Genomic DNA, 13,047 nt, shown 5'->3' on the forward strand with positions numbered 1-13,047 from the left:
AACCACATACAGGTAAGTGTTTAACTGCCTAAACGGTGCATATATATGCAGTATTTAATAGTGAGAATATCTGTCTCATTTGTAACTGGCTCTGTGACTGGCCCTCAGATGCCAGACGGACAGATAATCCAGTACGAACATGACAGAACCATTGTTCAGGAGCAACAGGTGAGACAGGTTTAAGATCTAAAACATGCTGAAAGGACCTCTGTGTAGGATGGAGTGGGAGCTGTTTGGAGAAATCCAATAAAGTATTCACAATATTGTTCTCAGTGTGTAATCATCTGTACATCCAAATTTAGAAGCTTTTGTATTTTTGAATTGAAGTGATGGGAACCAGTATCTAACTGGTTACATTGAGCAACTTCACAACTAGTGCAACTGAATCATACACAATCATATACATGGAATTCTCTATAAAGTTAAGTCAAACTTTATAGACAAATGAAATATCATTATGTCCAAACATAACTCAAATTTAAAAACAAATATAAAATAGATTATTTAGTCATTTTGGTTTGTGAGCTTAAACTGTTTTGTGTGTATTGTATATGAGTGTAAACTTGTATATAGTTAAACATGTATATTATCTGATTACATGCCAAACTGAACATGGATTTGCAAATTGGGCGGGAACAAATAAGTGTAAACTTCATCCTACTCCTTTTCAAGCATAATAATTGTGTGGGATGCAGAGATATTCATGACAACTTGATGTCTTTATCTTGGTTTTTTTTGTGTGTGTTTACAAAGTTTTTGTTCTTGTAACTCAGTTATTTTCACGTTTGAAATAAACTCTATTCTGTTCTATTTGTAGATTGCTGTAAGTCACGACGGTCAGATCCAGTACCTACCTGTCAGCTCTGATCAACAAATCGTGAATGCAGATCTGGAGGCTGCTGCCCACTCTGCTGTCACAGGTTGGCTCTTATGAGAGTGCTCAGTTGATGTTCAATTCCAAGTTTTTGGATTTTATGAATTTCTTATAATTTTGTCCCAAATATATGATAAAGTTTCTTCAGGAAAGCCAGTAAGTAATTCCTTAAATGCAGACATTTTTGAAAGTGATAAACAAACATCATCAGTAGGTTTAAAACTTGCCAAAATATAATTTATTTCTAATAATAGCTTCAGTATAAATAAAGCTGAAAAGTATGAACTCTGATCTTTGTTCCTGCAGCCGTAGCAGACGCAGCCATGACACAGACCCAGACAGTCTACACTGAGGCTACACCTGAGCAACTGGAAGAGCTGCAGCAACAGGGCATCCACTATGATGTCATTACTTTCTCCAATGAATAGAGATACTAGTGCGCCAAGAGTAGGACCAATACAAACCACTATGAGCTAACAGAACAGTGACCTCAACTTATTTATGCATCTAGCTGGCAGTGAAGTGAAAAAAGGCCTTATCTCCTGCCCAGCATCACCTGCTCGGGGCGGCTGCATCAGTCAAGATCAACAGCTTCTTGTAAATTTCAATTATTGTACGCAGTGCTTCTAATTTATTCATAGGTACTGGAACGTTGGGCTCTTCTCTAATTATTCAAACCGAATTGTGTACATGTGCCCCAACAGCTCCCATTTGCAAGACAATGTTATTAAAAATGATAAAATGGCTTATTTCATGTTATTGAAAGTGTCCTAATGAACATTTCAGTTTTTGAATGGAATGAAATGAAAAGGCACGCTTTATTTTTGATGTGTAATCAGATAAGTTAATTAATAAAATGCCACAATATTGTTTTTACATAATATTATGTACATACATTTCGCATGTGTCTTCTGTTGTGCAATGGAAGACATGTTTTGATTTGATGAGTGTAAAGTGTTTAATATGTTCAAAGCTGACACCAAATAAATCACTTTATACATGTATGTAATCCTTAATGTGTCTGCTCGGAATTATTTCATCTTGTCCGTATCTGCTTTAACATATCCTATCTATATAAATGCAATCGTTGGCCACTCTATTAGGTACACCTTGTTAGTACAGGGTTGGATCCCTTTGCTGCTTTTATTCTTCATAGCATGGATTCAACAAGGTGCTGGAAAAATTTGAGATTTTCTCCTTGTTGACAGGATAGCATCGCATGGTTGTTGCACATCTGTGATGTAAATCTGTTCCACCACATTCCAAAGGTGCTCTATTGGATTGGGATCTGGTGACTGTAGAGGTCATCTGAGTGCAGTGAACGTGTTGTCATGTTAAAGAACCTTGGGCATGATTTGAGCTTTGTGACAAGTTATGTAGCTTCGTCCTGAGTGTATATAATATGTTGTATAACAATGCTAACTTATCACATTGGACATATTGAAAACACCTCCTGTAGCTTAATGCTGGCCCCATCCTTGAACTGCATGAAAATCATATGTTTACACATTGATTTAAATTTCTGGATATTTGGACATTGTTCGTCCTTAGCCGCTAATCCACTCCACAATTTAACCCCGCACACAGACACACAAACTTTTCCTAGTAGTTCTCACCACATGCATCTCTCTAGTTGAAAAGCATTATCTGTGCTGTATTGTAATTAAACAAGTCATGAAGTTTTAGTCATTTTGACTGTAAAAATTAGAAATTTGTATGATGAAGGAAAGCGGGGAGGATCATCAAGGACTCCAGTCACCCCAGCCATAAACTGTTCAGACTACTTCCATCAGGAAGGAGGTTCTGCAGCATCCGGTCCCGTACCAGCAGACTGAGAGACAGCTTTTTCCACCAGGCCATCAGACTGCTGAACACTTCATAGACACCTCACCTTCACTACTGGAACTTCAACACTATGCACTCCATACTGTATATAAATGCCACTTGTTTTGCACAATATCCAACTACCAACCTCTGTATATTTCATATATTTATTTTATTTTTACTCTATTTAATTTGTAAAATATGTACACACACACACACACACACATATACACACACGTTGTTAAAAGTCCGCTTGTTCACTGTAACTGTTTTAGACTACGTTACCCATGATGCACCTCGGTATCTGTACTTCCGGTTGGGAACGTGTTCAGAGGAGTAACGTATTTACTTGCATTCCTGTGTGAGTTAATACTGTGTGCGTGCTTACCATGTGAGTATTGTAAGATGAGAGTGATGCTTGTTTGACTTTATCTGTGTAATTTGCTACGTAAGAAGCTAGTCCCGTTGCTATCGCTAAGATGCGTTTTTTTGGCCTACTACAGGCAGCCTTGTGTTCAGCCCATATTTCATTCCATATACGACTTACTGTCAAGCATTGTGGTTGTAGGTGGATGAGAAGATAGGTCGTAGAAGAGAGAAACGCTGGGGAATTATCTACAAGTGTCTTACAACCAGATGCGTGCACCTTGATCTCCTCCCTAGTCTTGACACCGATTCCTTCCTTATGTCATTACGCAGATTTATTGCACGCCGAGGAAAGCCATACGAGATGTGGTCTGATCAAGGGACCAATTTCAGAGGTGGGCACAGAGAACTCCAAACGGCGTTTGAAAACATGGAGCCGGACCTCAGGCAGCAACTGGCCAAGCAGACTATCAACTTCTGCTTCAATCCCCCACACTCTCCTCATTTCGGAGGAGCCTGGGAAAGGGAAATCAGAGCAGTCAAGTCAGCTCTGCAAGTAGTCCTGAAGGACCAAGTTGTGGCGGAAGAAGTCCTACTCACAGCTCTCATAGAGGTTGAGGGCATTTTGAACTCAAAGCCGCTCGGCTATGCATCGGCTGACATAGCTGACCCAGATCCCATCACACCAAATCTTCTCTTGATGGGGCGGCATGATTCAGCACTACCCCAGGCAGTTTACGGCCCCTCAGGCACTCTTTCGAACAGAAGATGGAGGCACAGTCAGGTCATCAGCGACCACTTCTGGAAGCGGTTCATACAGAACTACCTCCCAGGACTGCAACTCCGACAGAAATGGAGGAAGTCCACTGACAACATGGCTGTGGGACGAGCTGTTATGATTGTGGACTGTAATTTGCCTAGAGGCCTTTGGCCTGTGGGTACCATTGCCAAAGTCTTCCCAGGGATTGATGGCGTTGTTCGAGCTGCCGAGGTCAAAGTTAAAGACAGTACCTATGTTCGCCCGGTAACTAAGCTGGTGGAACTTCCCAAAGTTCCTGAGGACTCAACTGACACTGTTTCAAAATAGGACTTTAGCAGGAGTGTATTTGCATACAAATACAGGGGCGGCTGTTAAAAGTCCGCTTGTTCACTGTAACTGTTTTAGACTACGTTACCCATGATGCACCTCGGTATCTGTACTTCCGGTTGGGAACGTGTTCGGAGGAGTAACGTATTTACTTGCATTCCTGTGTGAGTTAATACTGTGTGCGTGCTTACCATGTGAGTATTGTAAGATGAGAGTGATGCTTGTTTGACTTTATCTGTGTAATTTGCTACGTAAGAAGCTAGTCCCGTTGCTATCGCTAAGATGCGTTTTTTTGGCCTACTACAGGCAGCCTTGTGTTCAGCCCATATTTCATTCCATATACGACTTACTGTCAAGCATTGTGGTTGTAGGTGGATGTAACTATTTACTATGTTTATTCTCTGAATCGTTGTAATCTGCAGAGGTCTGGTTTGCCAATGTATAGACGAGCCAGAAATTCATTTATGGTCTTAGGGTGCCATCTAGTGGCCATGAGGTTATGGCAGATTGTATAACATTACGCTGGGAACCCACAGTACTGTATAAGAGGTACACTGCTATCCATAGTGGTTAATACAAATGTTTGTTCTTTCTGTTTATAGATGACCACACACACCCATATACACACTCACACCCCCTTTACCTGCATGTGAATACTGTAATGCCTCCCTACCAACGCTGTACATCCTGTTGATGTCATCTGCCACCTCCTTATTAAAGTTATTGGAACTACATCACTGTGGAGTACCATTCCTTCTGACCGAGGACAACTCAGTTGAAGCGTGATCGGCAATCAGTGCAAACAAATATTACAAGTGGTCCTTCGAGCCGGATTCGCCTTGGCTGAGTTAATGAGATGGCAAACCCTCAGGATAGAGGTTCATCGAGTAGCCCCCGTCCAAAGCGGGAGAAGAAACTTCCAGGACATCTGGTGGATTATGAGCACAACCTAACTGAGCCACCCGAGCCATCTAGAGCTCCAAGTAGTTCAAGCAGCTCCGACTATGAAGAGGATGAGAGATGGCAGAAGATGGAATCAGTTTGGAACAGTGTCCTCCAACACATGACTCAACTGCAAGTGTCTATGGAGGAAACTCGTGGGACATTACTAAAGTGGGTGGAGCGTTTGGAGCAAGCTTCTAAACCTGGCAGTCCTCTTCCCCCAGAAACAGGAGCGTTAGAACAACCCCAACGTATTTCCTCCATAACAGAAGTTGCACCACTACAACCTAGCAGTGAGGTGGTACATGATACCACAGAGCCACTAACTGTGCCAGTAATACCCTCAGAGCAGGGCACCACAACACCTGCAAACATGCCGATGCCAGTGGAAACATCCGCTCCATCACCTCCTCGTAAAGTGAGCCTTCACACTCAGCCAGTGCTGCACCCTGCCACTTATGTAGCCGCATCGACACCACTCAGGAGACCTGAACGATGCACTGCTGAACCCTTCTCATATCAGCGATCGGAACATCAGCTCCTTATAAACAGGCCAGGCCATGTGCAGCTATTACATCCTGCATCCCCAGCTGATCAGCCACTACAACATGCTCATCTTTCAGTGCACCAGCTATCACAGGCTGTGGATCCAGTGAGTCTGCAGCAGATGTCACATCCCGCTCCTCCTGTCTTCCCAGTCAGACATCCAGCTAATCCTGGGTACTTGCAGCAACCTTCACGTCCACCAGCGCCTGTGACCCAGCCATCACAGTGGGCAGAAGCTCATCGCCCTGTGCCCACCATACTGCATCCTGAAGCTTTGCCTGATCCAGCAGGCAAGTACTATGTTCCTTATCCCTCAGGAAGTAACTATTCATCATCTTCCTCTGCTGAACACCATAATCCACAGGTTGCCACAACTTACCCAGCAGGAACGCCTCTACCAAACCTGATGGAGATGATGGTGGCGTCTTCATATGGCATTCCAAAGCCTAAGCTGGTGATCTTCCGGTCGGGGAGAGAGAGTGACTTCGCCTTATTAAAGAAAGGGCTGGACAGCACCTTAGGGCCACATTCTCATCTGGGAGAAGATTACAAGTATCAGGTCCTACTAGATCATCTAGAGCATCCCAGCGCCCTACAGGTAGCCAAGCGCTACATTCACGACCGCACTCCCTACACTAGTGCAATGAGGGCGCTAGAGCAGAGGTATGGACAGCCAAGGCAGTTAGTCCAGAGTGAGCTTAGCACTATATTAAACTGCCCCCCTATTAGAGCCGGAGACTCTCAAGCTATTGAAGACCTCTCCCTGTCGGTGTCCAGCCTGGTTGGGCTTCTCAGTACCATGGATGAAGTAGCAGCCAGTGAGCTTCATTGTGGTTCACATGTGGACAGACTGCTTACCAAGCTCCCTCTGAACTACAGGGACAACTTCATCGAGCACTGTATCACCCGGGGGATCATCCGCAGTGGCAGCAGCCGAACGTACAATATGTACGACTTCTCGGAATGGCTCGAACGGAAATCCCAAGTCCTTCAGCTATCCAGACAAGCCTCTCAAATGCCCCGGGACAAGCTACGTCCAGAGAAGAACCTACTCAAAGCCTCAGCAGGGCTCAAGCCACACAACAAATCTGCTTCCATCTACTACAGCCCAAATCCAGCCCAAGCCAAGCTAAAACAGGAGGGAGAATCTACAGCTCCAGATCCAACAGTCCAACCTAAGAAGAAACAGAAGTTCAAACCTTATTGTCCATACTGCGAAGGGACAGAGCATTATCTGAATGGCTGTGATGGATTCAAAAGGCTAGACCTCAAAGCTATGGCTACCTGGATTACCGAGAAGGCCAAATGCTGGCGCTGTGGCCGTAAACATTCTCCAGAGCAGTGTACTCTGAAGAAGCCGTGCAGCACCTGTGGTGACCAGCATTTGTCGGTGCTCCATGACCTGGTTGAGGCCAAGAAGCGGGACCCTAACATACTAACTGTGAGTACTAGTATGGTCTACCTAGACTATTCAAGTCACTCAGGTCATGTTATGCTTAAGGTAGTGCCAATCCAACTACATCATGGTGGCAAATCACTGGACACATTTGCTGTGCTCGATGACGGCTCAGAGAAGACTGTTGTGCTTCCAGCGGCAGTTAAATCTCTAGGTTTGGAACAGGAGGAAGCAACACTCTCACTGAGAACTATCCGTCGAGATGTAATCCAGATGAAGGGAGGCTTTGTCTCATTTCAGGTGTCACCAAGGGCTAAGCCCAAAGTGAGGTACAAAGTAACACATGCCTTCACAGCCCAACAACTGAGCCTAGCTACTCAGTCATGTCCAGCTGAACAGCTAAAGAAGAAGTATCTTCACTTACAGAAAGTCCAGATTGAGGGATTTAACCAGGTCCAACCTTTGGTGCTGATTGGCTCAGATAACGCTCATCTCATCACCCCTGTCCGTCCCGTCCTTCGGGGGTCGTCCAAAGGGCCAGTAGCCATCTGTACCAAGCTCGGATGGGCCATCCAGGGGCCGGCCAGCAGTATGCCTACATCTGAGGGGGACCTGCAGTGCCTGAACATGTGCCTTTCTCCTGCAGAGGCCCTGCATCAAGATGTGAAGCGTTTGTGGCAACTAGATGCTCCCCCCTACAGGACAGAGAAGGAGGTCACACGGTCAAAGGAGGACAGAGAGGCGGTAGCTATGTTGGAAACGAAGACCATCAGAGTCCCAGTAGACGGTGTCAAGAGATACGCCACTCCGCTGCTGAGAAGAAGGGACTTTCCACGGATGTGTGTCTCTCCTGAAGCAGTAAAAGGCCTCCTCAGATCTACCGAACGTAAGCTGGCCAAGAATCCTGATCTGACCCTCACATATAGCCAGGAGATCCACAGGTTAGTAGATTCTGGTTATGTTGTTAAGCTGAGCCCAGATGAGACACATAGCTCTTCTGAGTCATGGTATGTACCCCACCACATGGTACATCACAATAATAAAGCTAGGGTGGTCTTCAACTGTTCGTTTGAGTTTCAGGGGGCCGTCCTGAACCACTACCTCTTACCAGGACCTCCCTTGGGCCCCACTCTGCTGGGGGTATTACTCCACTTCCGCCAACACCCTGTAGCCGTGAGTGGAGATATCAAGGCCATGTTTCACCAGATTCGGCTGCTCCCAGAGGATTGTCCTCTGCTACGGTTTCTGTGGAGGGATTGTGAAACTGACCGGCCCCCAGACGTATATGAGTGGAGAGTTTTGCCCTTCGGAACGACATGTAGCCCCTGTTGTGCTATTTTCGCCCTACAGAGACATGCAAGGGAGCACGAAGACACCCACAAGGACATCTGTGACTCTGTCCACACAGCCTTCTATGTGGATAACTGTTTACAGTCCCTGTCCAACCCAGAAGAGGCAAAGCAGCTCATCGACCGAATGAGAGATTTACTCATTCAAGGAGGATTCGAGATACGTCAGTGGGCGAGCAACGTGCCCGAAGTAGTTGCTCACCTGCCCGCTTCAGCTAGATCAGAGAGCTGCGAGCTTTGGCTGAACTTCAAAAGTCTCGACCCACAAGAGTCAACATTAGGACTCAGCTGGCACTGCCCGACAGATGTCCTGGGATATAAGCACCGCCCTATAACCTACTCTACGGTCACGCTGCGCAATGTGTACAAAGTACTAGCTACCCAGTATGACCCCCTAGGTTATATTTGTCCCTACACTACAAGGGCCAAGCTGATTGTACAGGCCCTGTGGAGCACAGAGAGAGGATGGGATGAGCCCATCGAAGGGAATCTACTTCAGTCCTGGCTTGAGTGGGAAGGTGAACTGTCACACCTTCGGCATGTCACCATTCCCCGCTGCTACGCTCCTCCTCACAACTCCAGCAATGTGACATACGAGGCTCACATATTCTGTGACGCATCAGAAAAGGCGTATGGGGCTGTGGCTTATCTCCGAGTAATCGAGCAACAACTGCCCATCGCCACATCATTCCTGATGGCTTGCTCCAGAGTGGCCCCACGCAAACAGGTGTCAATGCCCCAGCTGGAGCTTTGCGCAGCACTCACAGGAGCCCAATTGGCCAAATTACTCCAGACAGAGCTCACCATTCTCCTGCAGTCGATCTACCTGTGGACAGACTCTACAACGGTGCTGCAGTGGATCCAGTCTAGTTCCTGTCGCTATAAGGTATTTGTGGGGACTAGAATCTGTGAAATACAGGAGCTGACATCTCCTGAACAGTGGCGGTATGTGACCTCTGACCTCAATCCCGCTGACGACATCACCAGAGGGAAACATCTCGCCGACCTGGTCACATGGTCCACCCTTCCTGTCACAAACAACTGACACTTGGCCTAGGTTGCCAACAGAGTTCCCGGCATGCAGTGAGGCAGAGCTCAGGAAGACTGCATTCTGTGGGCACGCTTCTGCATCCCCGACCTTACCGGATCCAACACAGTATGCCACGCTAGATGAGCTGATTGCTGCTACATACCAGACCCAACACGGGGCGGCTGACGCTCCTATTACAGCAGCGGAGCAACTAGAAACCAAGACCATGCTGCTTCGCTCGGCTCAGACTGACAGCTTCCCAGAGGAGGCCCGAGCCCTCCAGATCGGTCACCCAGTCCGCTCAGACAGCCGTCTTAGCGTGCTGTCCCCTGAATATGACAGTCTTACCAGTCTCATCAGAGTCGGAGGCCGCCTCCGTCGAGCCGCCGACTTAGATCCAGACAGTATTCATCCCATCGTATTAGCAGCTGAACATCCCCTGACCAAGCTCATCATAAAAACTTATGATGACCAGCTCCTTCATCCAGGTGCAGAGAGGCTGTTCGCGGAAATACGGCGCACCTATTGGATTCTCAGAGGACGTCAAGCCATTAAAAAACATCAGCACCAGTGTGTGGACTGTAGGAGATGGCGCGCCTCACCTTCTACACCCAAAATAGCTGACTTACCTTCATCACGGCTGAGACTCTATAAGTTCTGGTCAACGGGCGTTTTGGGCCATACACAATAAAGATAGGTCGTAGAAGAGAGAAACGCTGGGGAATTATCTACAAGTGTCTTACAACCAGATGCGTGCACCTTGATCTCCTCCCTAGTCTTGACACCGATTCCTTCCTTATGTCATTACGCAGATTTATTGCACGCCGAGGAAAGCCATACGAGATGTGGTCTGATCAAGGGACCAATTTCAGAGGTGGGCACAGAGAACTCCAAACGGCGTTTGAAAACATGGAGCCGGACCTCAGGCAGCAACTGGCCAAGCAGACTATCAACTTCTGCTTCAATCCCCCACACTCTCCTCATTTCGGAGGAGCCTGGGAAAGGGAAATCAGAGCAGTCAAGTCAGCTCTGCAAGTAGTCCTGAAGGACCAAGTTGTGGCGGAAGAAGTCCTACTCACAGCTCTCATAGAGGTTGAGGGCATTTTGAACTCAAAGCCGCTCGGCTATGCATCGGCTGACATAGCTGACCCAGATCCCATCACACCAAATCTTCTCTTGATGGGGCGGCATGATTCAGCACTACCCCAAGCAGTTTACGGCCCCTCAGGCACTCTTTCGAACAGAAGATGGAGGCACAGTCAGGTCATCAGCGACCACTTCTGGAAGCGGTTCATACAGAACTACCTCCCAGGACTGCAACTCCGACAGAAATGGAGGAAGTCCACTGACAACATGGCTGTGGGACGAGCTGTTATGATTGTGGACTGTAATTTGCCTAGAGGCCTTTGGCCTGTGGGTACCATTGCCAAAGTCTTCCCAGGGATTGATGGCGTTGTTCGAGCTGCCGAGGTCAAAGTTAAAGACAGTACCTATGTTCGCCCGGTAACTAAGCTGGTGGAACTTCCCAAAGTTCCTGAGGACTCAACTGACACTGTTTCAAAATAGGACTTTAGCAGGAGTGTATTTGCATACAAATACAGGGGCGGCTGTTAAAAGTCCGCTTGTTCACTGTAACTGTTTTAGACTACGTTACCCATGATGCACCTCGGTATCTGTACTTCCGGTTGGGAACGTGTTCGGAGGAGTAACGTATTTACTTGCATTCCTGTGTGAGTTAATACTGTGTGCGTGCTTACCATGTGAGTATTGTAAGATGAGAGTGATGCTTGTTTGACTTTATCTGTGTAATTTGCTACGTAAGAAGCTAGTCCCGTTGCTATCGCTAAGATGCGTTTTTTTGGCCTACTACAGGCAGCCTTGTGTTCAGCCCATATTTCATTCCATATACGACTTACTGTCAAGCATTGTGGTTGTAGGTGGATGTAACTATTTACTATGTTTATTCTCTGAATCGTTGTAATCTGCAGAGGTCTGGTTTGCCAATGTATATACGAGCCAGAAATTCATTTATGGTCTTAGGGTGCCATCTAGTGGCCATGAGGTTATGGCAGATTGTATAACATTACGCTGGGAACCCACAGTACTGTATAAGAGGTACACTGCTATCCATAGTGGTTAATACAAATGTTTGTTCTTTCTGTTTATAGATGACCACACACACCCATATACACACTCACACCCCCTTTACCTGCATGTGAATACTGTAATGCCTCCCTACCAACGCTGTACATCCTGTTGATGTCATCTGCCACCTCCTTATTAAAGTTATTGGAACTACATCACTGTGGAGTACCATTCCTTCTGACCGAGGACAACTCAGTTGAAGCGTGATCGGCAATCAGTGCAAACAAATATTACACACGTAGACATACATATTTAGTATACACATTCAGTAATATGCATACACTCTTATATTGTACATATATTTTTTCATATAATTCTCAGATTTAGCCATTCTTATATTTGCTTGTTCTTATGTTATTGTACTTTGCACACCTCTGTTGCTTGTGAAGCTCGCACACAAGAATTTCACTCACATGTACTGTACCAGTGTATCTGCACATGTGATGTGACAATAAAAGTGATTTGATTTGATTTGATTTTAAGATATTCATGTTTGTGTATTATGCAAACTGTCCTTTTCTGTAATTTCTCAAAAGAGAATTTAGTGTATTTTTTAATTATTTCCCTATACCTCTATACAATAAGTTAAACGTGAACAAAAGGGATCTTTCAGCAGCTCCCATTCAATTAGTTTCACACTCACACCATTACTGAATTAAGAAGCCAAAATGAAAGCAGTCTGTATGCAGAGAAGCAGCTTGTTTAGCTTGAAGCATTTTCCTCCTTACAACTGCAGGAGGAATTTCTATAGAAAGAAATGCTGGGAAAAATATTTTTTCCTGCTATTTAATTGTTTAAAGGATAGTTAATTACTTTGTTGTAATATAAATGGGCATTGGAGATGTCTTCATCAATAGGAAAAGCAGTAAAACTGAAATACATTTAAGAGGTTAAAATATATAAATGTCTTCCCATTTCCCAAAGCTATACAGTGGGGAATCTTTGGCGGGCCGAATCTGGCCACCGGCCCTTACGTTTGACACCTCTGCTCTACTACATGTAATGTGAAGACTTAATTACAAATTATAAGCAATTAAATTGGCTCTTTTTTTGGAGGGGCAGCGAAAGTCTGATCTACTGGCTCTAGGAACCAGGAAGATTTAGTGACATTTTTTATTTTATTTTTAACTGTCGAACATTAGTTGGCTTAAACCTTTGAGTATGTCACGTGCCCAGAAAAATCTGAACTTACAGAACACAGTTAAGTATTGTGCATTTGTGCAGTATTTATATCTCTTCCTACCTTGGACTAAGAATAGGTTAGGGGGGACAATGTGTCGACGGCTCCAAACATGAGATGGGACCTCACAAACCTTCCTTTAAATAGCCCTGTCCCACACAACAGGGACGCTATTACAGGCATTCAATGACACAGTAACCTGCATTACCAGCCTCTAATGCAATGCGGTGGCGCTCCACAGATCTTCCCCCTGATCTTAGCTGGCTGTTGAGGGATAAAGCTGAGCGCTATTCGGTCATGTGATTCCT

At 45.5% G+C, this 13,047-nt stretch overlaps 1 protein-coding gene across 1 annotated transcript; it reads left to right on the forward strand.

The window, feature by feature from the left end:
* On the forward strand, positions 1-1,890 carry LOC146367387 (zinc finger protein 335-like). Its single transcript, XM_084912944.1, has 4 exons — positions 1-12; positions 109-168; positions 818-920; positions 1,181-1,890. Exons 2-4 carry the CDS (start codon positions 109-111, stop codon positions 1,300-1,302), a joined length of 285 nt encoding a protein of 94 aa, XP_084769070.1. The 5' UTR covers positions 1-12; the 3' UTR covers positions 1,303-1,890.
* Positions 1,891-13,047: the final 11,157 nt, after the last annotated feature.

The sequence above is a fragment of the Perissodus microlepis genome, chromosome 18 (genome assembly GCF_051167445.1).
Source record: "Perissodus microlepis isolate ML-2025 ecotype Zambia chromosome 18, ASM5116744v1, whole genome shotgun sequence".
NCBI classification, from domain to species: domain Eukaryota; kingdom Metazoa; phylum Chordata; class Actinopteri; order Cichliformes; family Cichlidae; genus Perissodus; species Perissodus microlepis.